This window comes from Vulpes vulpes, chromosome 5, assembly GCF_048418805.1.
Source record: "Vulpes vulpes isolate BD-2025 chromosome 5, VulVul3, whole genome shotgun sequence".
NCBI lineage: Eukaryota > Metazoa > Chordata > Mammalia > Carnivora > Canidae > Vulpes > Vulpes vulpes.
This window is the reverse complement of record NC_132784.1, coordinates 10,733,363-10,757,946: the sequence shown is the minus strand read 5'-3', so window position 1 is coordinate 10,757,946 and position 24,584 is coordinate 10,733,363. Positions and strand designations below refer to the sequence as shown.

The following is a 24,584-nucleotide window of genomic DNA, read 5'->3' as shown; positions in this document are numbered from 1 at the left end:
AGCCATTAAAAGGCAATACGGATCCACAGATACTACTTTGAAAGATGGCTAGGACACATTAGTGAATGAAAACACAAGACAGAAAACCCCAGGGATGTAGTACCTCCATGAGCACACAGAGAGGTCCAGAGTGGCATTTACCAAAATATTGACAGTGGCTATCTCTGAATGGTAGAAATAGAAAAGACTCATCTGTTTTATATTTTTAGTATTGGTTGATGTGTTAATAATGAGTAAGCATTTTTAGGTTACGCTGTTTCCCTGTATACTTGCAATTGTGCTTCTCTGGTGTGTTATGCATCAACAAAAAGTTATTTTTTTAAATTAAGCCATTTTTAGAAGGGATAACAGAACAAAAGCAAACAACACAGAACTTCTCAATACTATCAAGGATAGAAGACAGCGAGAAATTTAGTTATGCAACTGACATGCAGTAAGGGATACCAATAAATCTCAAATGCATGCAGCAGTCAGAGGTCCCAGAAGTAGGTCACACACCCAGGATGAGTCTAATCTTGTCTAAGAGGGCACAAAGGCCCTCCATACCCAGTCCCTCCCTCCTCTTGATGTTATCTGTCACAACCACAATCTACCTTCCATATATCACTCCAGCATCAAAGACAGCCCATAGTTTCCCACACATACCACTGTTTCCAAGCCTCGGCCATACCCTTCTGCCTCCAGCTTTCCCCAAACTCCCTCTGTCCTGCACCTCTTTGCATCACCAAGCAGGCATCCTTCAAAACTCAGTGGGGACCATCTGCTCCACAACACCCTTGCTATCAGCTCCTCCTCTGCCCCCGGCTCAGCTACCAGCCCCTCTGGCTGCCCACAGCACCTGGTCATGCCACAATGAAGACAGCATTGAAAGGGTCTGGCCTATCAGCCCCTTGAGGGAAAGAATGCTATTTGGCTTCTTTTTGATACCCAGCAACATGTGCGGCCTGAGGCACATCAGAGCCTCCAACAACATCAGCAGAACTGAGTGCAGCCAAGGGGCTGAGCAAAGTCTGAACCCTTTCCTACACTGTAGTCGTAGTACCTCAGGTCTATGAGCTTTGTCACGGTCCATGAAAATATTTGAGATCTTAAAAAAAAAAAAAAAAAGACATATTGCTCCAGATCATGAAAACTTTTCAAAACCAAAATTAACAATACCTACAACATATAACATTTCAACAGCCAACTCAACTTTATTCATAATTATATGTTAGGTTTAATATAGGATATGGATATATTTTATATGATTTAGGGGGGAGATTTGAAAAGAAACAGTACTAGGGGTGAGGAACGTAAAAGAAAAAAAAAGAGAGAGAAAGAACAAAGTGACAGTGCCTAGAGCTTAGGAAGGTCTTTAAACCTCCTTGCCTTAAAAAAGAAAATAAAAAACCTGTTCTGGCTGATACTTACCCAGCTGGTTTGAGATAATGAAGAAGAAGCATCCCTATCCAAACCAAACTAAACTCTTCAAAATTAACAAATAAATAAAACAAACACAAGATCTGCTTAGGAACCCTCTCTCAGGGAGCTCCCAGGACCCTGACAGGTAACCAGTGTCTCATCAGAGCCAAGGATGGATGCAGCCCAGCAGCCTCCTCTCCTGAACTAATTCTCTCTGGTCCTTACAGGACAGGTTGTAGCTGTTTTGTTTTTTTGTGGGTTTTTTTTTGTTGTTGTTGTTGTTGTTGTTTTGGATTTTGTTTGTTTGTTTATGGCCCAGGCTCCAACATCATGAATAGCAAAGGTGGAAATTCAGCGTGGAATGGACAGGGAAAGCCAAGCCACACAGCATGGCAGCCTCCCTAAAGTCCCAGCTACTCTCATTCTAAGCTGGCTCCTCTCCTCATGGCAAAATTCTGAGCCAAAGGACCGTAAGCCGGTTGGCATAGGCTCCTGAAGTGAAAAAATAGGCACAGTACATAAAAGCTCAGAGCCTAGTATTGTGACCATTACAAAACATGCATACCCACAGAATACTCGGTTGTTGACATTAGGCTGACCTCCATCAGCTCAAATAAAATAAATGAAAAACTAACTACAGCCAATTCTGGTTATTTGCAGTGGATAAGATCATAAAATGATCTCGAACACTGAATTAGTGAATACTGAAACACTGCTCCTAGGGAAATAGGGTTAGGGTTCTCATAAGTCTCTGGTACATCTGGTAGCAACACTTTCATCAACCGATCAGTACATAACCTTGTTTTACATGTGTTTATGTTTAAAGATGCCTTATTTTATATTGTTGATTCATTATTAACATTTAACTCACAGCTAACAGCATTATAAATCGAGTGTGAAAAAAAGTTTACCTAATGCACGTTTTTTTTTTTTTTCTCCTTCGGGCACATCATTGCCTTCTGGGCACTGCAGGTGGGGCAATTTTAAATAGCGGGGTCACTGACAAAAAGTACAAAAATGTGAAAAGCATGGCACTAAATAGAACACAAACCAGACACTTATTTACAACATGAAAGCTGAAACAAAAAGGTCCCCTGGTTTGACCTCAGCTGGGAACACTGATAAGTAACTTAAATTTTTCACTGTTCTACACATGTTACTTCAACCAAAAACATACTTTGAGTATTGCTTTCAGGGTTATAAATAAATTTTGGTTGAGTAGGCAAATTCACAAAGAATATGCAAATAATGAAGACTGACTTTATTTCCCCCCCCAAAAAGGACATGAGCCTTTGAAAGCATTTGAAGGAAGCATATTCTTGACCTTTTTATAAGAGAATGGAATCCAAAATGAGTTAAGTATTAGAAGCTTTAAGAGTATGAAAGCACTCAACATTCAAGCAGCTAACATGGAGGAAATTCTATAACCACCAGACAGAAGAGGGCACCGGGTGACCTTCCCTTCTGCAACCTGCAGGTTTCTGAGAAGAGTGTATAGGACTTGAATTTTAACAGAACTCCAATGGTGAATCATTTAGGAAAAACTAAAAATCTTTGTAAAGTTGTATCTCCTTCCCAAATCAAAGTATTATAAAACCAAAATTTTCATGTAACAAGTTTGCTTTAAAGCTTGTCTTATTCACATAGGGCCTGGCTGGCTCAGTCCATAAGCATGTGACTCTTGACCTCAGGGTTGTAAGTTAAAGCTCCACGTTGGGTGTAGAGGTTACTTAAAAGTAAAATTTTAAAAAAAATAATAAAAATAAAAAAGCTTCTGTTGCCCACATGAAAAAGGCACAACTTTCAAAAAAGTACTGTTCTAACCAAATACAAAAAATATATATGCATATTGCACTAAATGCCTAGTTTTCCCCTAGAGTTAGGAACTAATACTACAGGGCAAAAAGTCTATTCGCCTTCCAAATCAATAAAAAGAGGATAGGAAATACAGCTTATTGTTCTTTTATGTGAGGTAACTTAAGTGGCATAGATGATTAGGTATAAAACCAGGATAACGAAGGAATTCTGTTAAGATGACAATCACTGGAACACAAATGATCCTAAAATTGCACCTTACTATTTGTGGAGTAAATAATCGTATGTATTGCTAAATATCATCTTCAATAGGTCATTTCACCAAAAAAAAAAAAAAAATTGTTTAAGACCAGGGGAGGGGGGAGAAAACATTTTTATTACTTTTTTTTTTAAGATTTTTATTTATTTATTTATGAAAGACACAGAGAGAGAGGTAGAGACATAAGGAAAGGGAGAGGCAGGCTCCCTCTATGGATCCTGATGCGGGATCATGCCCTGAGCCAAAGGCAGATAGATGCTCAACCACTGAGCCACTCAGGTGCCCCTAACTTATGAATGATTTTTAAAGTCTTTAACCTCAACTTTTCTTTTTTTTAGGTAGGTTAAGAAAAACAGCCTTCCTCCTTAGGTGTTTACATAACACAGTGCATACAAAATAAATATTAGCTAAATCTGATGACTACCAAAATGCTTCAGTGTTGTAAGTACTTCATTGCATAATGCCATCAAAGCTGCCCTTTCCTGAAGAAGGGTCATAAGCAATTCTAATCAACAAACTGTTGAAAGCTGTTCACTCTGAGTTTATGACCCCCTGAAAAACCAACACCTATAATTCCATAGACTTGCCTTTGTGACCCTCAAGGTGGGGCAAATACACAAAATCACAATTTGTGTTCTCTGCCCAATGCAAGTAAGACTCCCAGGGAACTGACACTCCTGGACACTTACCTTTTTGGAAAGAATAGTTCACACGCTTCCCTTCTCAAACAAGGTATACCAAATACAAGTTCTCTTTTTCTTGATTCACAATCATCAGTGAGAATGTTAATCCTCGTACTGTGTGTTGGGAGGTGATTCTCCACAGATCTTTCCCACTTCTGCAGTTCTTATGAGGAACTGGCTGCTTCAGTTCTGAACTATCTCTGCAAGGGTGTGTGTCTAGCAAACAAGCTAGAAACACAGAGATATCCTCTCCCTCCAGAGGCGAAGGCAGGATTGTTTACTGTCCAGTATAATAAAAGTAGCGTCTCTCTCCAGGCTGAGGTTGGGCAGGTTTCTTTGCAGCACTTTATGAGAGATCAGGATTACCTACACTCAGGGTTGTACAGCTGCAGACTCGTAGGGCAAAAGGAAATACACACACATGAAGCTCATGCTGTTGGCTGTGCTGTACTACAGTCCTCTTTGATCCAAGAGTCTCGAGTCCTCTGCCAGCACTGAGATTGGGATTTCCTAAACAGCCTGACTCAAACCCATGCATGGGCAGCATTCTTCTGAGCCACTTCACATGGCCCCCATGGGATCTGTGGAGCAAGAGGCAGTGACACAAACATGCAACTCATGCTGCTGGCTGTGCTATAAAGACAGTCCTCTGTCTCTGACCCGAGTGCCACGTCTTCTGCCAATGTCTGGCAGACTGTGATGGGCTGTCAGCTTTCAAGTAGGGTAAAATCTCAGATTCTTCACAGTTCTTGGCAGTTGTTGCTGACAAGAATGGATGCTGGCACAGACTTTTGTACTTTTTGGATCAAAAAGGGCTTAGGGGCTATAAGAAGATCTCCTGGGATCTGATAGCATATGCTCTTGTCCAAGTGGTGGGTGTGGAGGAAAAGGGGTTAATTAAACTTTTAGAGGATGAGCAGGAAGGCCAGGACTGAAACGAGCTGTCCAGCGGTGCTCTGGCTATCAATCACTCTGCCTGGCAATGCTGCACATCCCCTCACCTCTCTGATGAGAGGCAATGTGGCTGTGGCACAGTAAAGGAGTCCCCAGAGCCTAAACAAATGAAGTTGGCAATGAGGATCTAGAGCTTTGGGTGACTGAATAGTTCATTAAGTTGAGCCATGAACAGCCAGCAGGCCACTTAGAACTAAAAGTGTGCCTTGCTTACTGGCATAGAGCTGCTCTCCTGCTGTGCATCTCCAATCCCTCCCCTCACCCTCTACCCAGACATCTGCTTTAAGAAGGAGGATGATTATATTATGGGTAGGCTGAGGTCCCCCAGTCCCCAAGAGAGACTAAAGGCCTTATGCACCCAATTATGCTGGGGAGCTTCAGGGAGGGAAGGGACTCCAACTTTTATGGCTCTGGATACAGGCACCCAGGTACCATCATACCTGGTCCTGTGCTGGGAGGAAGTATCAGATCAGCCAATGGAATTTGGACAGGATCCACAGTGGGAAAGAGATAGATGCCACCCAATGGATGGAGCCCTTCAGGCCAATTCAAAGTACTGTTGTTTTGACATTTGAATGTATGAATGCGCATGTTACATTTACTTACACTTCCCAAACTTACAGAGTGCCAGAGGAGATTCTCCCCCCATCAGGAAGAGCTACAGGTAGAGAAATGCCACCATGAGAAGCTCCCCTGCCTCCCCTCCCTGTGAAGAACGAAAAATGGAAGCAGTCACTCTGCTCAGTGGGCAGAACTCAAGGCCATTCCCCATAGCTTTGGCTCATGTTCCCACAAATGGATCTTATATATTGATGTGTCACCCAAGGCCTAGTGGTTTGACTTGCCTCTGAACCATCTGGGCAACTCATCCAGATGTCCACACATCCAGATGCTCTCTGATGAGACCCCTGGACTCCAGCTGCTGCTGGAGCCTGCACCACCCAGACCACTGCTGCTGCCTTGGTCCATCCTGGTGCACGGACACAGCAAAAAGAACTCCACCTCTGAAGCGGAGTCACCACCAAACTTGTGACTCCAACCAGAAGGTGACACGTTGGTCCCGTGGTGAGAGAAGCCACATCACAGACTGCTGCCCCAACCCACTCCTGGCAGATGGACTACTTTCAACCTTTGACCTTCTCTCAGGACTCCACACTCCCGGGAACAATTTTTGTCTGGATTTCAGTGTTAACATTCCAGATCACCTGACTGACTCTGGTCATACCACCTCAACCCTTGAAATGAACCCATGCTGTGTGTTTGGTTTCCCATCCTATTTGCAGCCTGATCATGGTTCATCTTTTATGACAAACACTGAGGAACGATGGGCTCAAAGTCGAAGTACTCCATAGACTTTCCACTCCTCTCTACCATCCACAGCCATCTGGTATCGTGATGCCCTGAAAAAGTGTCCTGAAAAAAATCAACTCAAAAAGATTTCTCAGGCACCTGGGTGGCTCAGTGGCTGAGTGTCTGCCTTCAGCTCAGGTCGTGATCCTGGGGTCCTGGGATCGAGTCCCACATTGGGCTCTCTGCTCAGTGAGGAGCCTGCTTCTCCCTCTGCCTATGTCTCTGCCTCTCTCTGTGTCTCTCATGGATAAATAAAATCTTTAAAAAATATAAAATATATATATATATATTTTTTTTAATCCTCTTTGCTTAACCTCCTGGAGCACATAATGTAGCACAGCAGTCCGTTCACTGAACGTGGCTGCTCCCAGATAAGGACCATCTTCTCACAGCCATTTCCTGGGTAATGACCAGAGCCAACAGGACTGGGGTAGGGGCAGCAGGGGTGGGGGCGCATATACAGACCAACGTGAAATCCTGTGATTCCACCCTGGTCATTTCCTTGTATAATGCTTCTTTCTTTCCTCTACAGAAACCCCCCTACCAGCCTAACTGGTATATCCTCCATGAGACAAGTAGACAATAGGGGCTTAAGGGATTTGAATCCTGGTTCAGCTACCTGGATTCTCTTGCTCAGCTGACCAGACTCTAAATCACAAGAATAAGGATAATTGAATACACTGTAGGTCACAGTGGGGAACATAATGTCTCTCTGAGAGTTTTATAAAAACTCCCTTCAGGGGGATGCCTGGCTGGCTCAGCTGATGGAATGTGCGACTCTTGATCTTGGGGTTGTGAGTTTGAACCAACCACATTGGGTGTAGAGATTACTTAAAAATAAAATCTTTAAAAAAAAAAAAAGTCCCTTCAGGGAGCTGATTAGAAGAAAAGTAAAATTATAGCTACTGGAATGAGACATAACAATTTTTGTAGAGGTGAAGGGAGAGAAATAACCTCAGCACTTACACACAAAACAACTATACCCCAGGAAATACAGGTGGAGAGGATCACTCATTAGAGATCTTTTGTCTTTCAGAACTACCTGCCCCTACGAAAGTCCTCATGAATCAAAACCACCTGCTGAGTTTCTCTCTATTCTAAGCACCTCCATTTACTGGTACCTGAATCTGCCAACTCCTGAAAGATGGCTCTGACCAGGATATGATCACCGATATGATCACCGTCACTAGAACGGTCTATCAGAAACCTATCTCAGCTTCTATGCCTCCCATGCAAAATACCTGTCAACATTTCTAGGTGTCTTCTCCACCTGCCCCCCCCCCCCCCCCCCAGCCATCCCGTGGGACAAAAGCCACTCAGCTGGTAGCATAGACAAACAAGACAGATCAGACTGACTGCCCTCAGGCAGTCCCTCCAAAAACAAGTTCCAAATGCAATGGTGTGTACTCAAGTGAAAAACCTAATGCTTACTAGCTGGCCAAAGGTTACACTGGAGGCCTCGACGCTTTGTATTCTCTGAGCCACAAGGGTCCTAGTCATAAACTGTAAAGGAATTTCTTTCCAAGGATACCATGTGCACCCCCAGGCCTATGATTTTTGGAGAAGTCAGTATTATTAACTTGACTTCTTCCCCAAAACACTTTTATTTCCATCTTAGACCTGCAGGTGCTTTTTAAAAGACCATGAGCAAGCTCTCAGGTAACCAACCAGCAGACCAACAGTGGCAATCACTCCAAAACTAATCTTACTCAGGAGGAGCTTCCAGGAAGATTACCTGGCTCATTAAGTGTACCCTACAATGAGTTTTCTAATTAGAAAAATGGTGGTATTAAATCTGTCCCCCGTTTTAGCTAAAGTGATCAGTAAAACTGCTTTGCAGTACAGGGCATTCAGGTCAGGATCACTTATCAGCCAGGCTTGTTATGGATGACAGAATCATTCTAGACTACAGAATATAGATATAAACATCCTTAAGATAGAGCAAATAGAATTCAGCAATATATACAAAGAATTATAGGTCATGACCAAGTGAAGTTTCTTCCAAGGAAGAAAAGCTAGTTCAATACTCAAAAAGTAATCAATGTAATCTACCACGTTAAAAGGCTAGAGACGAGGTGCATGAGTGCCTCAGTAGGTTAGGCACCTGCCTTTGGCTCAAGTCATGATCCCAAAGTGCTGCGATAGAGCCCTACACCAGACTACCTGCTCAATGGGAAATCTGCTTCTCCCTCTGCCCCTCACCTTGTTCATGCTCTCTCTCCCTGCCTCTCAAATAAATAAAATCTTTTTAAAAAATTTTTAAAAGAAAAGTTTAAAGAAGAAAAATCACATTAATGCAAAAAAAGAAAAAACCATATGACAAATGTCTACATCCAGTCATGATAAGAACTCTCCAAAAAATAGGAATAGAGGGGACTATCTCAACTTCATAAAGCACATCCACAAAAAAAAAAAAAACCCATAGCTAACATTATACTTAATGGTGAAAGACTAACTGCCTTCCCCTCAAGATGAGGAACAATGCAAGGATATCTACTCTCATCACTCTTTTAATTTTGTTTTTACTCTCATCACTCTTATTCAACACAATACTGGAAGTTCTAGCCAATGCAATATGACAAAAAAAAGTAAATAAAAAACACATAAATCAGAAATAAAACTGTACCTATTTGCAGATTTTAACATGACTATCTGTAGAGAAAATCCAAAGGAATCTACAAGAAAAAAATACTTCTAGAAAAAGTGAGTTCAGCAAAGTCACAGATACAAGAAAAACATACAAAAACCAACTGTATTTCTACACACTAGCAATGAACACATGCATACAATTAAAAATACTATACCATTTGCAACCACTCAAAAGCAAATATTTCAGTATAAATCTAACATGGGACACCTGGGTGGCTCAGCGGTTGAGGGTCTGCCTTCAGCTCAGAGCATGATCCTGGAGTGCTGGGATTGGGTCCCACATCAGGCTCCCTGCATGGCCTGCCTCTGCCTATGTCTCTGCCTCTGTGTGTGTGTGTGTCTCTCATGAATAAGTAAATAAAATCTTTTTAAAAAAATAAGTATAAATCTAACAAAACATGTACAGGACTTATATGCTAAAAAATACAAAGTACTGATTAAATAAAAAAGGTCAAAATAAATGTTAGAACATAAGGAGTTCATACATTAGAAAACTTGAGAATAAATATATCAATTCTCCCCACGCTGATATACGAATTTAATACAATTCCTATCAAAATCACAAAATGATTTTTTTGTAGACATACACACTATTGCAAAATTTATATGAAAAAATAAAGGAACCAGAATAGCTAGAACAATTTTGAAAAAGAGGAATAAAGTTGGAGGAATCTGTTTACCCACTTTCAAGACTTCTTATATAGCTATGGTAATCAGGTCTATGTGGTATTAATGGAGGAACAGATGCATATACCAATAAAACAGAGAGAAAACCCAGTAAAAGACCACATAAATATGCACAACAGAGTACTGATAAAGGTGAAAAGCAGTAGAGGAAAGATATTTTTTCAACATGGTGCTGAAGCAATTAGACATCAGAGTTTTGGAAAACAAACAAACAAAAAAAAAGAACCTCAAGTGAGTAGGGGAGATGGGTTAAGGGATGCATTTGCTGTGATGAGCACTGGGTGTCATATGTAAGTAATGAATCAAATTCTAAATCTGAAACTAATAAATACACTGTGTGTTAACTGGAATTTAAATAAAAACTTGAAAAAAAAGAACCTCAATCCAAGTCTTACACCATATACAAAAATTATGTGATTTGTATTATTTGCATTTATTAAATGCAAAACCATAAAACTTACCAAAAAAAGAGGGGGAAATTTTCAGGATGTAGGACTAGGCAAAGAGTCATTAGATGCCAGAAGTGTGATCCATAAAAGGAAAAATTGGTAAGCTGGATTTCACTCAAAATTTTTAAAAACTTGTGTTCTATGAAAGACTCTATAAAAGGATGAAAAGAGGGATGCCTGGGTGGCTCAGTGGTTAAGCATCTGCCTTTGGCTTGGGGCATGATCCTGGAGTCCCGGGATTGAGTCCCACATCGGGCTCCCTGCATGGGGCCTGCTTCTCCCTCTGCCTATGTTTCTGCCTCTCTCTCAATCTCAATCTCTCTCTCTCTTTCTCTCTCTGTCTTTCATGAACAAATAAATAAAATCTTTTTTAAAAAAAAAAGGATGAAAAGACAAGCTAAAAACAGTGAGACAATATTTGCCAACCATATATACAACAAAGAACCAGTACCCAGAATACATAAAGAACTCTCAAAACATTGAAAAAATACAACTAAAACATGTACAACAACACAAAGAGACATTTTACAGAAGAGATATACAGATGGCAAAAAGCACATGAAAATATGTTCAACATCATTAGCCATTAGGAAATGCAAGTTAAAATCACAATGAGATACGGCTACAAATCAAAATCCCTAAAAGGAAAGAAAGTAATAACATCAAAGGCTGGCAAGGATGTGGAAAAATTGGATCTTTCATTCATTGCTAGTAAAAATGTTCACAAAAAATCTGTATATGAATGACGAGTGGCAGCTTTATTGGTAATGGCCAAAAAGTGGAAACAATATAAATGTCCTTCAGCAGACAGACTAAATGCACCAATCAAGACAGGGTGACTGAATGGATTTAAAAAAAAAAAAAAGAAGAAGAAGAAAAACTAGACCCATCTCTATATGACCTACGAGAGACTCACAACGGTTCCAAAGACACACAGAATGAAAGTGAAGGAATAGAAGAAGATAGTCCATGCAAATGGAAATGAAAAGCTGGAGTAGCAATACACATATCAGACAAAAGAGAATTTAAAACAAAAAATGTAACAAAAGACAAAGAGGAATATTACATAATGATGAAGGGGTCAATCCAACATAGGATATAACATTCATAAATATTTATGGGCCCAACATAGGAGCCCCTAAACATATAAAGCAAATATTAACAGACAAAGGGAGAAATTGATAATAATACCATAATAGTAGGAGACTTTAATACCCTACTTACATTAATGAATATATCATCCAAAGAGAAAAATCAATCAGAAAACATTGGCCTTAAACAACACATTAGGCCAGATGGACTATACAGATAGACCATTTCATCCAAAGGCAGAGAATACGTTCTTTTCAAGTGCATATGAAACATTCTCTAGGATAGATCACATGTTGACCTACAAAATAAGTCAAAATAAATTCAAGAAGATGAAAACCCAGGGGTGCCTGGGGTGCCTCAGTGGGTTAAGTGTCTGCCTTCGGCTCAGGTCATGATCTCAGAGTTCTGGGATAGAGTCCCACAATGGCCTCCCTGCTCAACAGTGGGGGGTGGGGGGGCTGCTTCTCCCTCTCCCTCTGCTCCTCCCCACCACTCAAACTCTAGCTTTCACTCTGTTCTCTCTCTCTCAAATAAATAAAATCTTAAAAAAAAAAAAAATGAAAATCCTATCAAGAATCTTTTCTGACTACAACGGTATGAAACTAAAAATCAGTTATAAGAAAATTGGAAAAAACACAAACACATGGAGACTAAATAACCAATAAGTCAAACAAGGAAATCAAAAAATACCTGAAACAAATGAAATGGTAACATAATTTTCCAAAATCTATGGGATACAGCAAAGGCAGTTCTAAAAGGAAACTTCATAGCAATGCAGGCCTACATCAATAAAGAAGAAAAATCCCAAATGAACAGTCTAAACTGAAGAGAACCAGAAAAAGAAGAAACAAAGTCCAAATTCAGTAGAAGAATAAAAATCAGAGAATTTAAAAATAGCAACAAAAAAAAGAAAAAGATGAACAAAACTAAAAGCGGGTTATTTGAAAAGATAAACAAAATCAAGCTTTTAGTAAGACTAATTCATCCAAAAAAAACAAAACAAAGAAAGGATCCAAATAAATTCAGAAATGAAAGAGAACTTACAACTGATAACACAGAAATACAAAGGATCGGGACACCTGGGAGGCTCAGCAATTGAGCATCTGCCATCGGCTCAGGGCATCATCCTAGGGGTTCCAGGATCAAGTCCCACATCAGGCTTCCTGTGAGGAGCCTGCTTCTCCCTCTGCTTGTGTCTCTGCCTCTCTCTCTCTCTGCATCTCTCCTGAATAAATAAATAAAATCTTTTAAAAAAATAAAAAAGAAATACAAAGGATCAAAGAGAGTACTTTGAACAATTATATGCCAACAAACTGGAAAACCTAGAAGAAATGGATAAATTCTAAGAAACATACAACCTTCCAAGGCTGACTCACAAAGAAATAGAAAATATGAATAAACTGATTATATGTAATGAAATTGAACGAGTAACTTTAAAACTCTCAAAAAACCAAAAATTCTCAAACAGATCACTTCACAGATGAATTCTACCAACATTTAAGGAAGAGTTAGTACCCACCCTTTGCAAATTATTCCAAAAAATTGAAAAGGATGACATATTTCTAAAATCACTTAATGAAATTCAGCATTGCTATGATAACAAAACCAGATAGATACTACAAAAAAGGAAAATTACAGGTCAATACCCTTGATGAACACGCATCATGCAAAAATCCCAAGCAAAATATTAACAAACCCAATTCAACAATACCTTAAAAGACCATACACACAATCAAGTGGGATTTATTTTAGGCATGCAAGGATAGTTTAACATTATTTTTCCCCATTTTCTCTTCCTCTGTCTCTTTAACTCACTTTGAAGAGTTTATACAAATCAATGTGATACAGCAAATCCACAAATTGAAAGATAAAAATCATGATCATCTTGATAGATGTAGGAAAAGCATTTAACAAAATTCAACATCTCTTTATAACAAAAACTCTCAATGAAGTGGGGAGACACAATAAAGGCCATATATAATAAACCAACAGTTAATATAATAATGAAAAGGTTTTCCCTCCATTAAACAATTTATCACAACACTACATCCACTATAATCAAAGTGATGCTGTTTATAGACATTATATAAACATTTTTATTGAGAACTGCTATTAAAAACAAGTATTTACTTGACTTTTTTCCAATTGCTTCCACATTATAATGGCCAAGTTTATGTAACCAGTAATAAAGTTGCAAAAGCTCTTTTTTTTTTTTTTTTAAGATTTTATTTATTTATTCATGAGAGACACACACAGAGAGAGAGGCAGAGACACAGGCAGAGGGAGAAGCAGGCTCTACGCAGGGAGCCCGACATGGGACTCAATCCCGGGACTCCAGGATAACATCCTGGTCAGAAGGTGAGCGCTAAGGATCCCTGGGTGGCGCAGCGGTTTGGCGCCTGCCTTTGACCCAGGGCGCGATCCTGGAGACCCGGGATCGAATCCCACGTCAGGCTCCCGGTGCATGGAGCCTGTTTCTCCCTCTGCCTGTGTCTCTGCCTCTCTCTCTCTCTCTCTCTGTGACTATCATAAATAAATAAAAATTAAAAAAAAAAAATTTTAAGAAGGTGAGCGCTAAACTGCTGAGCCACCCAGGGATCCACTTTTGTTTTTTTTTTTTTTTTGTTTGTTTGTTTTTAGTGCATTATCTCAAAATAATGTTTTTAAAAATGGCATTATCTCCAAAAGTATTATCAGCCAAAATACCTGTCATCAGATTTTAATATTTCTAATTTTCTTGTTGAAAGGCAATACAAAAGCTCACTGGAGGGGCTCCTTAGTGGCTCAGTGGCTAAGCTCCTGCCTTCAGCTCAGGGTGTGGTCCCGGGGTCCTGAGATTGAGTTCTGCCATCAGGTTCTCCCCAGGGTGCCTGCTTCTCCCTCTGCCTGTGTCTCTGCCTCTTTCTGTGTGTCTCTTGTGAATAAATAAATAAAATCTTTTTAAAAAAAAAAAAAGCTCAATAGAAAATTCACCTGACAACCTAGTTTCAACGCATTAACCAAGGGTCTGTCATGTGCAAGTAGGAGCTAGGGAAACAGGCAAAATGAAAATGTAGATTTAGAAGAGTTTATACTTCTAATGAGGTTGAATAAGAACTACAGTACTGAACTCAAGATATCTTCCTAAGGTGCTTCATTACTCCTATCCATAATCCTAAGTATTTCTAAACAGGATACAGGAGTCTCAGCAGCGTTTATGTTTACTTAGGTTTAAGTAAGTCTTCTCTCCTCTACTCCCAGCTAGAATAGGACACTTCTCCACCACAACCCCCTGCTCCTAAGCCCTGGTCTCCAAGTCTCAGCTCAGCCCAAACCATGTTAACTAGACAGAAACAGGACTCAGGAAAGGAGTGGCTTATACACAAATAGGTCACACACAGGCTTCACTCACACCCAGCTTGCTACAAGCCCTCCCAATATAAACCCAAAAGGAACTAAAGAATGGCAGAGGGGAAGGGCTGGTTAAGATGTGCAGATGCCTGGCCCCCAGAAAAGGAGTTATGCCATCAGAAAAGTTAAAGAGACAGAGGAAGAGAAAATGGAGGAAAATAATAAAAAGAGGGAAAGGAGAGAAAAGCCAAGCTGCGTTCTCATCCCATCTCAGCTCTTACCTCCCTCTGCCTTCACAAAACAAACGCCCCCAACTCTGCCCACCTCCTACCCCAGAAGTTATTTCCAAGTGCTTCCTTTCCTTTAAAACATACTAATTTCCTCCCACCTTTGCTTGAGTCTTGCCTCAGGAATCACATTCCAAGAAGTGAAAATAAATACCAAATGGATGTAATTCATCATTTGTGAGTACTCCAGCCCTTGCCTTCTAGTAAAGCTTTACTGTAACTGTAGTCCATTTTTTTTTTTAATGATTAGGTTGCTTTTAGAAATTAGAGGTTTAGCTTATATCAAGAAACCTAATATTAAACTACTATTCACACTCACTGGGCAAGAACAGCTTTCACTTGTTAACATACCTTGCCCATCTAGCTTTACACTGAGACCCAGTAGCTGTGAGTAGTTGAAATAGGCACCCCAAGGATGTAAGGACAGGTTGCAACAATGACAAGAGCATCTCTATGAATGGGGACAGTTAATTAGGCTGCATAGGGGCTCATCAGGTTCCCCATCTTCCCTTAATATTTCAGGTGTTCTGTTTCCAGCTGGGAGTGACACAAAGAGATTACATGGTCTTTGCACCAGAATTCATCTACTAAAGTAGGCTAAAGGCTATTTACCATAGCCTATAGTTGCACATTCAGTTCTTTTTTTTTTTTTTAAGACTTTATTCATTTATTCATGAGAGACAGAGAGAGACAGAGAGAGAGAGAGAGAGAGAGAGAGAGGCAGAAACACAGGCAGAGGACGAAGCAGGCTCCACGCAGGGAGCCTGACATGGGACTTGATCCTGGGTCTCCAGGATCCCGCCCTGGGCTGAAGGCAGCGCTAAACCGCTGAGCCAACTAGGCTGCCCTCAGTTCTAATAAACTTTGTTTCCAAGTTCACGGCTAATCAGAATGACTACATTTCACAGAAAGCAAAGAACTCTATTCATCACCTGCTATTTGCTCAGAGCCTAAGGAGTTCCAGGGACTTTGAGACAGAGTACTGACCAATACAAGGTGATCCCTATTTTCCCTGCTCATATAGGGGAGAAAGATCAGACAAAAAAATAAATGAATAAAAATGATTATAAATAAAATTACTGCAAAGTGTGCTAATTGCTAGCAAGGATATAAACATAGCTGAGGAACCTGCATTTTCTGGGGATGTGAAGAGCAATTTCCTTTCCAATGCTATGGAAATGTAGGAATAAAAATTCATAATTTAGGGGATCCCTGGGTGGCTCAGCGGTTTAGTGCCTGCCTTTGGCCCAGGGTGCAATCCTGGAGTCCCGGGATCGAGTCCCACGTCGGGCTACCGGCATGGAGCCTGCTTCTCCCTCCTCCTGTGTCTCTGCCTCTCTCTCTCTCTCTATCATGAATAAATAAATAAATAAATCTTTTTTAAAAAATTCATAATTTATTGACCCCTCAATATGCTCTAAAATTTACCTTAGAAAATAAATCTCAAGACACTGGCTTATTATCACCTCTTTATTTTAAAATCCAAATGTCATTCCAATTGCCTAGAATAGAAACAGTAAATGGAGGCCTTAAGGGAGCATTTCTGTAAGTGGAAATTACCCAAAATGAGTCCCTGAGGAATGAGAGAAGGAAGCAGGACGCGGGCTGAAGAATATGCCCAGCTATTTCAAAACCTGGCCTAAAAAATAATAATAATAAAATAAAATAAAATAATAAAAAAAAAACCTGGCCTAAGATGAGCCCCATGCAAGCAAGGAAAATCACTTAGCACCCTGCTCCCTGGGACCTACAATCCTTACTAGTTACATACTTAAGTTGCATTAAGGAACTTTTGTGGACTCACCCCAGCACAGAAACACCATGCGGAAAATTGGTTATGGGTTTGTTGTTGGTGGTGTTGTTTTTAGGAAAGTGGAGTATATTCCAAACAAGTAAGCAACAAATCAACTCCACTTAAACCGGCGATTGCCAAGTTAAAACATTAGCCTTGCTTTCTGCGGTGTCCAGACAAAACTACATCACATCAACCAATCTTCGAGGAATATAAAGTACATTGTCGGAGTTACCTAATCTTCTCAAGTGTGCTAAACACAATAACCTAATGTTAAAACCTATGGACTTTAAGGTACACTTGACTATAAATCTGACCCATGCAGACAATAATCTGAATTTCCATCAAGAAATCTGTAAGCACTAAATGATGGAACAAAAAAAGAATCCAGACTTCATCTGTACCCCAGAGGGGGAAAAGAACAGCTTTGAATTGTCACTTTGGGGGGGGGACCCTACATTCCTTAAGATTCAAATGTAATCTCCCCAAATTTAACTCCAAACTTTTTGTTGACACTTGTTTGGCTTTGCTTTCTCTGCCAAAATTATTCACAGACTGAAGCCTCCAGATCTGCTGTCTGCTACTGCATCTCCACTTCTTCCCAAACATTTTATAAAGGCTGGACTACCACTAGTTAGGAAGTTGTATCTGAAAACTTCCAACTGGCCTTTCTTTCTAAACACCTGTCAAAAAAAAAAAAAAAAAAAAAAAACACCTGTCACTGTAAATGAGGGGAGGGGAAGAGGACTTATAGTCTAGTCCTCTTGATGCAAACTGGAGGAATGACCTCGAGAGAATTTTCCATCCATTTCCTCCCTTCACCCAGCTTTGGAACCACCAGAAAATTCTCATCAACCTCAAATTCTGGCATCCACCTGTGCTGCTCTTTCTGTCCCCATAGAGAACATCAGCCTCCGTGACAGCTTTGCAAAGATGAGCCTCCCCTCGGTCTCATCAGTCTGTGCCTAACAGCCTCTGGCTTCCCATCTCAAAAAAAAAAGTCAAAATCCCCAAAGTTCCTATAAAGCGCAGGCTCTGCATCATCTAGCCGGCCTGCGCCCCTTTAACTCTGCGGCCCCTTTAACTCTTTTACCCTTTGACTCCACTCCTCGCTCACACTTCAACCCTTATTTACTGCCTGGAACCCTCCTTCCCCTCCTCGAGGTTTGTTTGTTTTTTTTTTGTTTGTTTGTTTGTTTTTCCCAAGTGTTGTCTTCCCTTAACCCTCCACCTCCCGTGGGAAACTGTAAGCTTCCAACTCCCTAACCCCCTAACAATCTACTTATTTCACTCTCGTCCCCAACATAAGTGGCAGGAATGTAGGTTTCCTTAACTGCTGTGACCTCACGGTCTAAACGAGGGCAAGTCGGGCAGCAAAGAGCTCAGTAAACATTTACGAACGAAGAAGGGCCACTCACTTAACAGATACCTGCTGGGAACCGGCTCCAGGTCAGGTTTGTTAAGACAAGACGGGGGCACGGGCTCTACGGCACCCGGTGGAGCAATTCACGACCAAACGCGCGGGGCAGGGCTGCAGCTGGGCTGCCGCGGCAGGTCGGAGCGCGCCAAGCTCGGGCGGAGCAGGAGGCCGCGGCTCCCGCATCCCCCGACCGCGCAGGGCGCAGGCGCGGCCCCGGGGCATCCCCGGACCCTCCCGGGGCCTGCGGGGCGACCCGTCCGGAGGCGCGACTTCCGGGAGACACGAGACACGGAGACGTCTCTGCCCTTCGGCCGCCGCCCGCTCCACCCCGCCCCCGGCCCCCCCTCGGCCCCCGGCCCCGGGCCCGGTTCCGGCTCCCTCCCGCCCCCGCCCACCCGGCGCCCCCCCACCTGCTCCCGGCGTCCCGTTCGGCTCCGCACTGCGAGCGCGCGGGCGAGCAAACCCACGTGGGCTCGGGCGAGTCGGGCTGCGCCGCGGCGCTGGCCACGCCCCCCGGCTGGAGCCGGCTGCTGATTGGCTGCCCGGCGCTGGCCCGGGAGCCGCCCGGGAGCCGCCTGCGGCTGCGCCTCTAAAGGCGCTGCCAGTCGAGCCCTGCGCTGCCGCGTCCCGCTCTTCCCCGCCGCGCCGGCCGTCCCGGAGGCTCGCGACCCCGCCAGCATGTCTCAGGTAGAAGGCTTGCCGCGCCCGGGGCCGCGGGGGACGAGGCACCCCCAGGCACGGCTCCGCGGGCTCCCCGCCCTCCGGCCCCGCCGCGCCTGCTGGCCCCGCGCCCAGCTCCGACTCCCTGCGCGGAGCCCGGGAGCGGAACTTAGGGACGCGGACGCCGCTGCGCACCCGCAGCTGCTGCAAAGTTGCGGGTGGGGCGGGCCCGGCGGGGAAGCCGGATCAGGGGTCGGAGGGGAGGGTCCTGGGTGGAAAGACGATAGGTAGGAGAGCTCCGTGGACTGAAGGAGCGAGGGGACCAAGTTCTCCATCCGGGAGGTACTGCCCGGGCAGCAGTAGGGACGCCTTGCGGAGAGGAGAAGTAAGGAAGTAAGTCCTGGCTGACCGCTTGGAGGTCAGGGCACGTAGGGGCTGAGCGTGCAGCGGGCAGGAAGGGGAGGGCTTGGGGACAGATAACCCAGAGGCCTTTTCCCTTCTTCCAGCACAGCCGCTTTTTTTTTCGGAGATGGAGTTGTGAGGCATGACCTCTGATCCGTCTCACCTCCCTCCAGTCCGAACAGTGGGATAGAGGTCAGCGCTGAACGCGCAGTCCCGGGGGCTGCTGACACCGCCGCCCCCAGACCCCGTGCCCCTCTCACCTGATTCGAACCCGCCGTGACCCCGGCCTGACCCAGGAGTGGTCAGGCAGTGACCACGCTGGTTCTTTTCAGGGAAGTACATGCTAACTGCAGGCACTCCTGGCCTGCTTCCTTCACCACTGTGTTCCTAGCCCCCGGCACATGGTGCGGTGAGAGCGTCCAGTACCTAGTTGTCCATCAAATGAGTGAACCGATGTGCTTCCCCTCCTTGTTTTGCTGGATCTTTCTGCCTGCCCTGTTGGGAAGATAAGACACTGCTTTTCCTCACGGGCATGGCAGGAGCGCTGCCTTTCCCACGCGTCTCTCCCCATTACTGAGCTCTATTTAGCCCTCTCCTCTCCCTCATGTTTAGGCTGAGTTTGACAAAGCTGCCGAGGATGTTAAGCACCTCAAGACCAAGCCAGCAGATGATGAGATGTTGTTCATCTACAGCCACTACAAACAAGCAACTGTAGGTGACATAAACACAGGTATGCTGAGATGAGCTTGGGAAGGCCCCTACTCATCAAAGCAGGCCCAGCAGCCTTGATGAGTGCTAGTACTCTTAATCTGTGGGAACTGCACACTCAAAACCACCCAGAGTCCGACTCTTCAGGTGGGACATGGTAATGGCCCATGGGGTCCTCCCCCAAAGATCATGTTCCTGAATGGGGCTCATAGACCCTGCACTGTTCTTGGTGGCTCAGGTACCAGAATTCAAATCCTAGTTTTGGAAGGGCTTTACCAGTTATCACCAGCATTTTCTATCAGCTTGGGAGGAAGCAGAGAGACCCCAGCCTGGAAGAGATGTGGTCCAAGCTGTCAACTCTGTAGCAGCTCTGTTACTAGACAGAGCTTTGTAGCAACTCTGTTGTAGCAGCAAGTAGCAGCTCTGTTGAACCATACTACTTCCACCCCAGATAGGCAGGATCAAAGTCAGAGCACTTGGCAGCTGGGCCAAGTTCAGATATCAGGAGCAGAGAAGCAGCTGGCTTCCTGTGGCAGATCAGTAGCGTTTTTGCTGACCATGGTTCCTCCTGACTGTTTCTTCCATATTGAAAACTCTTGGAACAGATTTTGATGCATAGTTTAGACTACAGTATTCTGAATATAGTCTTTCCTGCTTTGGACAGTTTTTATTCTGCCTCCTAAATGCTTGAAACTCAGGTGTGTGCTGGGCAACAGCATGATGCAATCTATGCAGGGACTCAGAGGCAGTGGCCGTGGCAGCCTAGAAGGAGGTCACTCCACTCCTCTGTTCAGGAGGAGGGTGAGTATGGCCAGTTCCACTATACTTGGGGTGGGCAGTGGAGCAAGTGGGTGCCTGCGAGCCATCTGGAAGCAGGAAATGGTGCCCAGAGCTAAGGATTATGAGCAGTGCCAAATCAAAGTTACCAGGAAGGGCTTAGCTGAGAGAGGCTTTGGGGCAAAGGTGAGTTCTATGTTGGGTTTATAAACTCTATATTCTCCTAAGGAGGAGGAGAGATGAAGTGAGGGTGACCAGAGGGGCTGAGATGCTTTTCTGCCAAACAAGATTTTCCCAGACACTGGCCTCTGCCCTGCTTTTACATGATGAGTATGTGGACTGGCTTGGGGAAATCTGTCGCTTCCTGACTGGGAAAGCATCAGCTCATTCTAGGGCTGCACTGTCCCAATACAGTCACTACTAGCCACATGTGGCTATCTAAATTTAAATTGAAAATAGTTAAGTAAAATCCAGAGCTCAGTCCTCAGTTGTACAAGCCACATATCAAGTGCCACAAGTGACCAGTGACCCTGAATTAGTGCAAATGTGCATTTCCATCATCACAGAAAGGGTGGTTGGAGTGTGCTCGCACTTCCTAGATAATGACTCTGTAGGTGCCTTTTCAAGCATCCCTGGGAATGCTTCTCTGAAAGCACCTGGGGAGTCTTGATGTTTCTCAGACACCGTGGTCCAGGCCTCGGGCACTGAGATTGCTCCTCTTGCCTTTTTTTCTCAGCATGGCAGTAAAATAGGTCAGCAGGGAAGTAGTGAGTGTGTTCCCAGGTGCCGCTGATGACAGGTCTTGAAGCATAAAATCATGATATAACCTAAAGAATACTTTGCCTTTGGGGCGGGGCGAGGGGACGCCCACAAATTAACAAGAATTAGACTAACAATTTGGTAGAAAAATGGGGCCAGGATATGAACAGACTGTTCACAGAAAGAGCCGCCAGAAAACTGATAGCAGTAACAACTGAAGGAGAGAAATTGGGTGGCTGAGAGCATGGGTGGGAGGGAAGCTTTATGGTATTCCCTTTATAGCATTTGAATTTTAAGCCTTATGAAGGTTGTAGTATTTGTTTAAATGGAGAAATTTTGGAGTTATTTAACTTCTTTTTTTTTTTAAGATTTTTATTTATTTATTCATGGTAGACATAGAGAAAGAGAGAGGCAGAAGGAGAAGCAGGCTCCATGCTGGGAGCCCGATGTGGGACTCGATCCTGGGACTCTAGGATTGCGCTCTGGGCCAAAGGCAGGCGCTAAACCACTGAGCCACCCAGGGATCCCCGGAGTTATTTAACTTTTAAGACAAAGACTGCCTAGAAATGAGAACAGTTTTCTCCCTGTTTCCTCTAGAGCTTAAATTTGGATTTCTGTACATCTGGGTTTCTGAAGGCAGAACCCACTGTTAGACCCACTTAACAGAGCCAGGGAGCAATAATGTTCTCCATTAGACCTTGAAGCAGATCTAATGTCTTTTCCTTCTCTTGTTTCAGAACGGCCTGGGATGTTGGATCTCAGAGGCAAGGCCAAGTGGGATGCCTGGAATCAGCTGAAAGGTAATTGTTCCTACCTAATCCATTTCCCTAGTCTGTGAAGCCCAGGGATAAAATATTCTCCCTTATGGAGTGTAAGGGATGAGGAGAGAAAACAGAGTGGATTAAGCACATGCTAGAAACCAGCCTGACCCGGCCAGAGTAGAAAAAAAACTGGGCCACCTACTTTTTCTCCTAATACCATGTCTACCTTCTCCAAGAGCACCATCTCTGAGCAGTGGTATCACCTGGAGAGGAGGGACTGGGGACCAGGTTACTTAAAAACAGACTGGGGTGGAGTGGGGGTGAAATAGTTGGCCTGGGCTTTATATGTATTCACAAGAAGGAGTGGTTTCCTGCCCATACCTTCCTCTTCTTCACAAGGCCGGACAGTGACCCCATCCCCACCCCCACCCCCCAGCTCAAGCAGCCCTCCCCAGCTCCTTTGCAACCAGAAAGGCACATAAAGGAAAGGAATGAGCTAATGTGTGGCAAGCTGTTGGCACATCGTAGGCCCCATGAATGGAGCTATTATATGCTAAGCAACAGCAGCCAAGAAGTATCCCAGCTCCGACTTCATCACGTGCCACCTGCGGCAGCGAGACCCAAAAGTTGGCACTGAAGTCCCTGCCAGCTTTTGTGTTCTCACTAGCTAGTTTCTGAATAAGTCCTCTGTCTTCCTGCAAATGAAAAACCCTTGGATTCAAAAAAGGCCAGAATACAATAAATACACTCCTAGGATTTGCAAGTAACTAGAACAGGAATGCCCATCTGACTGCCCATTGTCACTGGCCATTCGTACATCAGCGTCCAGGCACTCTGCAGTGCTTCAGAAAGCTCTCCGATCCCCAGTGTCTCTCCTCCACTGCAGAATCCAGGAAACTGGGTATTACTGCCTCTGAGGGACATGGTCTGTGCCCTTTGGACTGCAGTGTAAAAGTGAAGATCTGCCTCCTTTTCCTGCACGAGCCAGCTGCTTTTGCTCAGAGTTCTCAAAAATTTTCTCACAGCTTCTCTCCAGGGAGAATAGGGTGCCTGGCTTTTCTTTTTCACCACCAGCTTAAATCTCTGATAGAAAATCAGCCCCGAAGAGAGAGAGGTCAGAGTCAACCACAAGAGTCCACAGGACCAGTAAAGTCACTGCCGCTCCTCACTTTTAAGCTTTCCTACCTGTCTGGATTGTCCAGCCTTTCTTCCAGGGCTCAGGTTGACACTCACTCAGATTAGGAGACTCATGTGGCCAGCAGACCAATGACAGTCCTCAGGACAGCTGGACACACATAACGGGTTCAGTGCTTTATGGAGCATCCACTGTGGGCTGAACTCCTTAAGTATTTCAAGTTGAATCCTGGCCAAGTCTGTGAGGTGCAGGTAATAGAAACTCTACTTGGCAGGTGAGAAACTGGGCTTTAAGTCTGCTGTTTTTCTACCATGTTGCCTCCTCTATAAATAATCCTGTTGATCTCTTACAGGGACTTCCAAGGAAGATGCCATGAAAGCTTACGTCAACAAAGTAGAAGATCTAAAGAAAAAATACGGAATATAACGGCTGGATTTGGCTGCCAGCAGTGCATTTTGTCTAAACTGATCTAATGCCTTGTTTTTCTAATACTGTGGATGACATGAAATCATGCAAATAGCCCGTTAACCTAGGTCCTGAAGACCATGCAGGACATGGCTCCAACAGAGTAGGGGCTGCCATGGTTACTGACCTGCACTGAGTAGTTTTTATCCAGAAATCAATTAAAGTTGCATTTGTTACTTTAAGTCTTTGGTAGTCTGGGTCCTTGAAATAGTTTACTCTGTTCTGATCGCTCTTCCTCACTTCCTTCTTCTAAAGATGGTGTCTGGAAGTGTTTGAGCTCACCCTCTACTCTGCAGGGGTGCAAGGCAGGTGACCTGCCTCTTCCAAGCCTGAAGCATACCTTTGGTGGAGAGGAAAAGGATTACAGAACTAGCCTTCCTTCCTCCTCCTTCCTTCCCCTTCCTCCCCCTTCCAGCCACTGACCAGGTGGGCTGGCTGAGACTTTAGGCCACAGGACTGCCAGCCCTCTGCTGGGGACATTGCTGACCTCAAGCTCTGAGGAAAGCAGAGTTGGCAAGTATTTGAGGTTTGTCTGAAGCCCCTCCACAGTTCCAGAGCAAAGGAGCAAGGCTAGAAGCCCCAGGCAAGAATGAACTGTGCATCTGCCATAGAGCATTCCCACAGTCCCAGGCCCATGGGCAGCCAGGCCGTAGGCAGCTCAGCAGACCAAACCGAGTGGGGAGACAGGTGCTCAGCAGGGAGAGGGGAGATCAGGACCCAGGAGGCAAGGGTTTAAGGTCACACGAAGA

At 43.9% G+C, this 24,584-nt stretch overlaps 2 protein-coding genes across 8 annotated transcripts in view; one reads left to right on the top strand and one right to left on the bottom strand.

The window, feature by feature from the left end:
* C5H2orf76 (chromosome 5 C2orf76 homolog) overlaps window positions 1-18,662 on the bottom strand; it is a 55,261-nt gene extending 36,599 nt beyond the window's left edge. For 2 of the 7 annotated variants that reach the window (XM_026017751.2, XM_026017752.2), the window contains exon 1: window positions 18,167-18,568. The gene's annotated coding sequence lies outside the window, so the exon portion shown is untranslated. The other 5 variants (XM_072757563.1, XM_072757567.1, XM_072757566.1 and 2 more) reach the window with 4 other exon arrangements.
* Window positions 18,663-18,724: 62 nt separating this feature from the next.
* On the top strand, window positions 18,725-24,017 carry DBI (diazepam binding inhibitor, acyl-CoA binding protein). The gene is made up of 4 exons (XM_026017758.2): window positions 18,725-18,855; window positions 19,843-19,960; window positions 22,212-22,274; window positions 23,723-24,017. Exons 1-4 carry the CDS (start codon window positions 18,847-18,849, stop codon window positions 23,794-23,796), a joined length of 264 nt encoding a protein of 87 aa, XP_025873543.1. The 5' UTR covers window positions 18,725-18,846; the 3' UTR covers window positions 23,797-24,017.
* Window positions 24,018-24,584: the final 567 nt, after the last annotated feature.

Coding starts and splice junctions, on each gene's coding strand:
- DBI (XM_026017758.2), top strand. Junction 19,961..22,211: donor TGTAGGTGACATAAACACAG/GTATGCTGAGAT, acceptor CTCTTGTTTCAG/AACGGCCTGGGATGTTGGAT. Junction 22,275..23,722: donor TGCCTGGAATCAGCTGAAAG/GTAATTGTTCCT, acceptor GATCTCTTACAG/GGACTTCCAAGGAAGATGCC.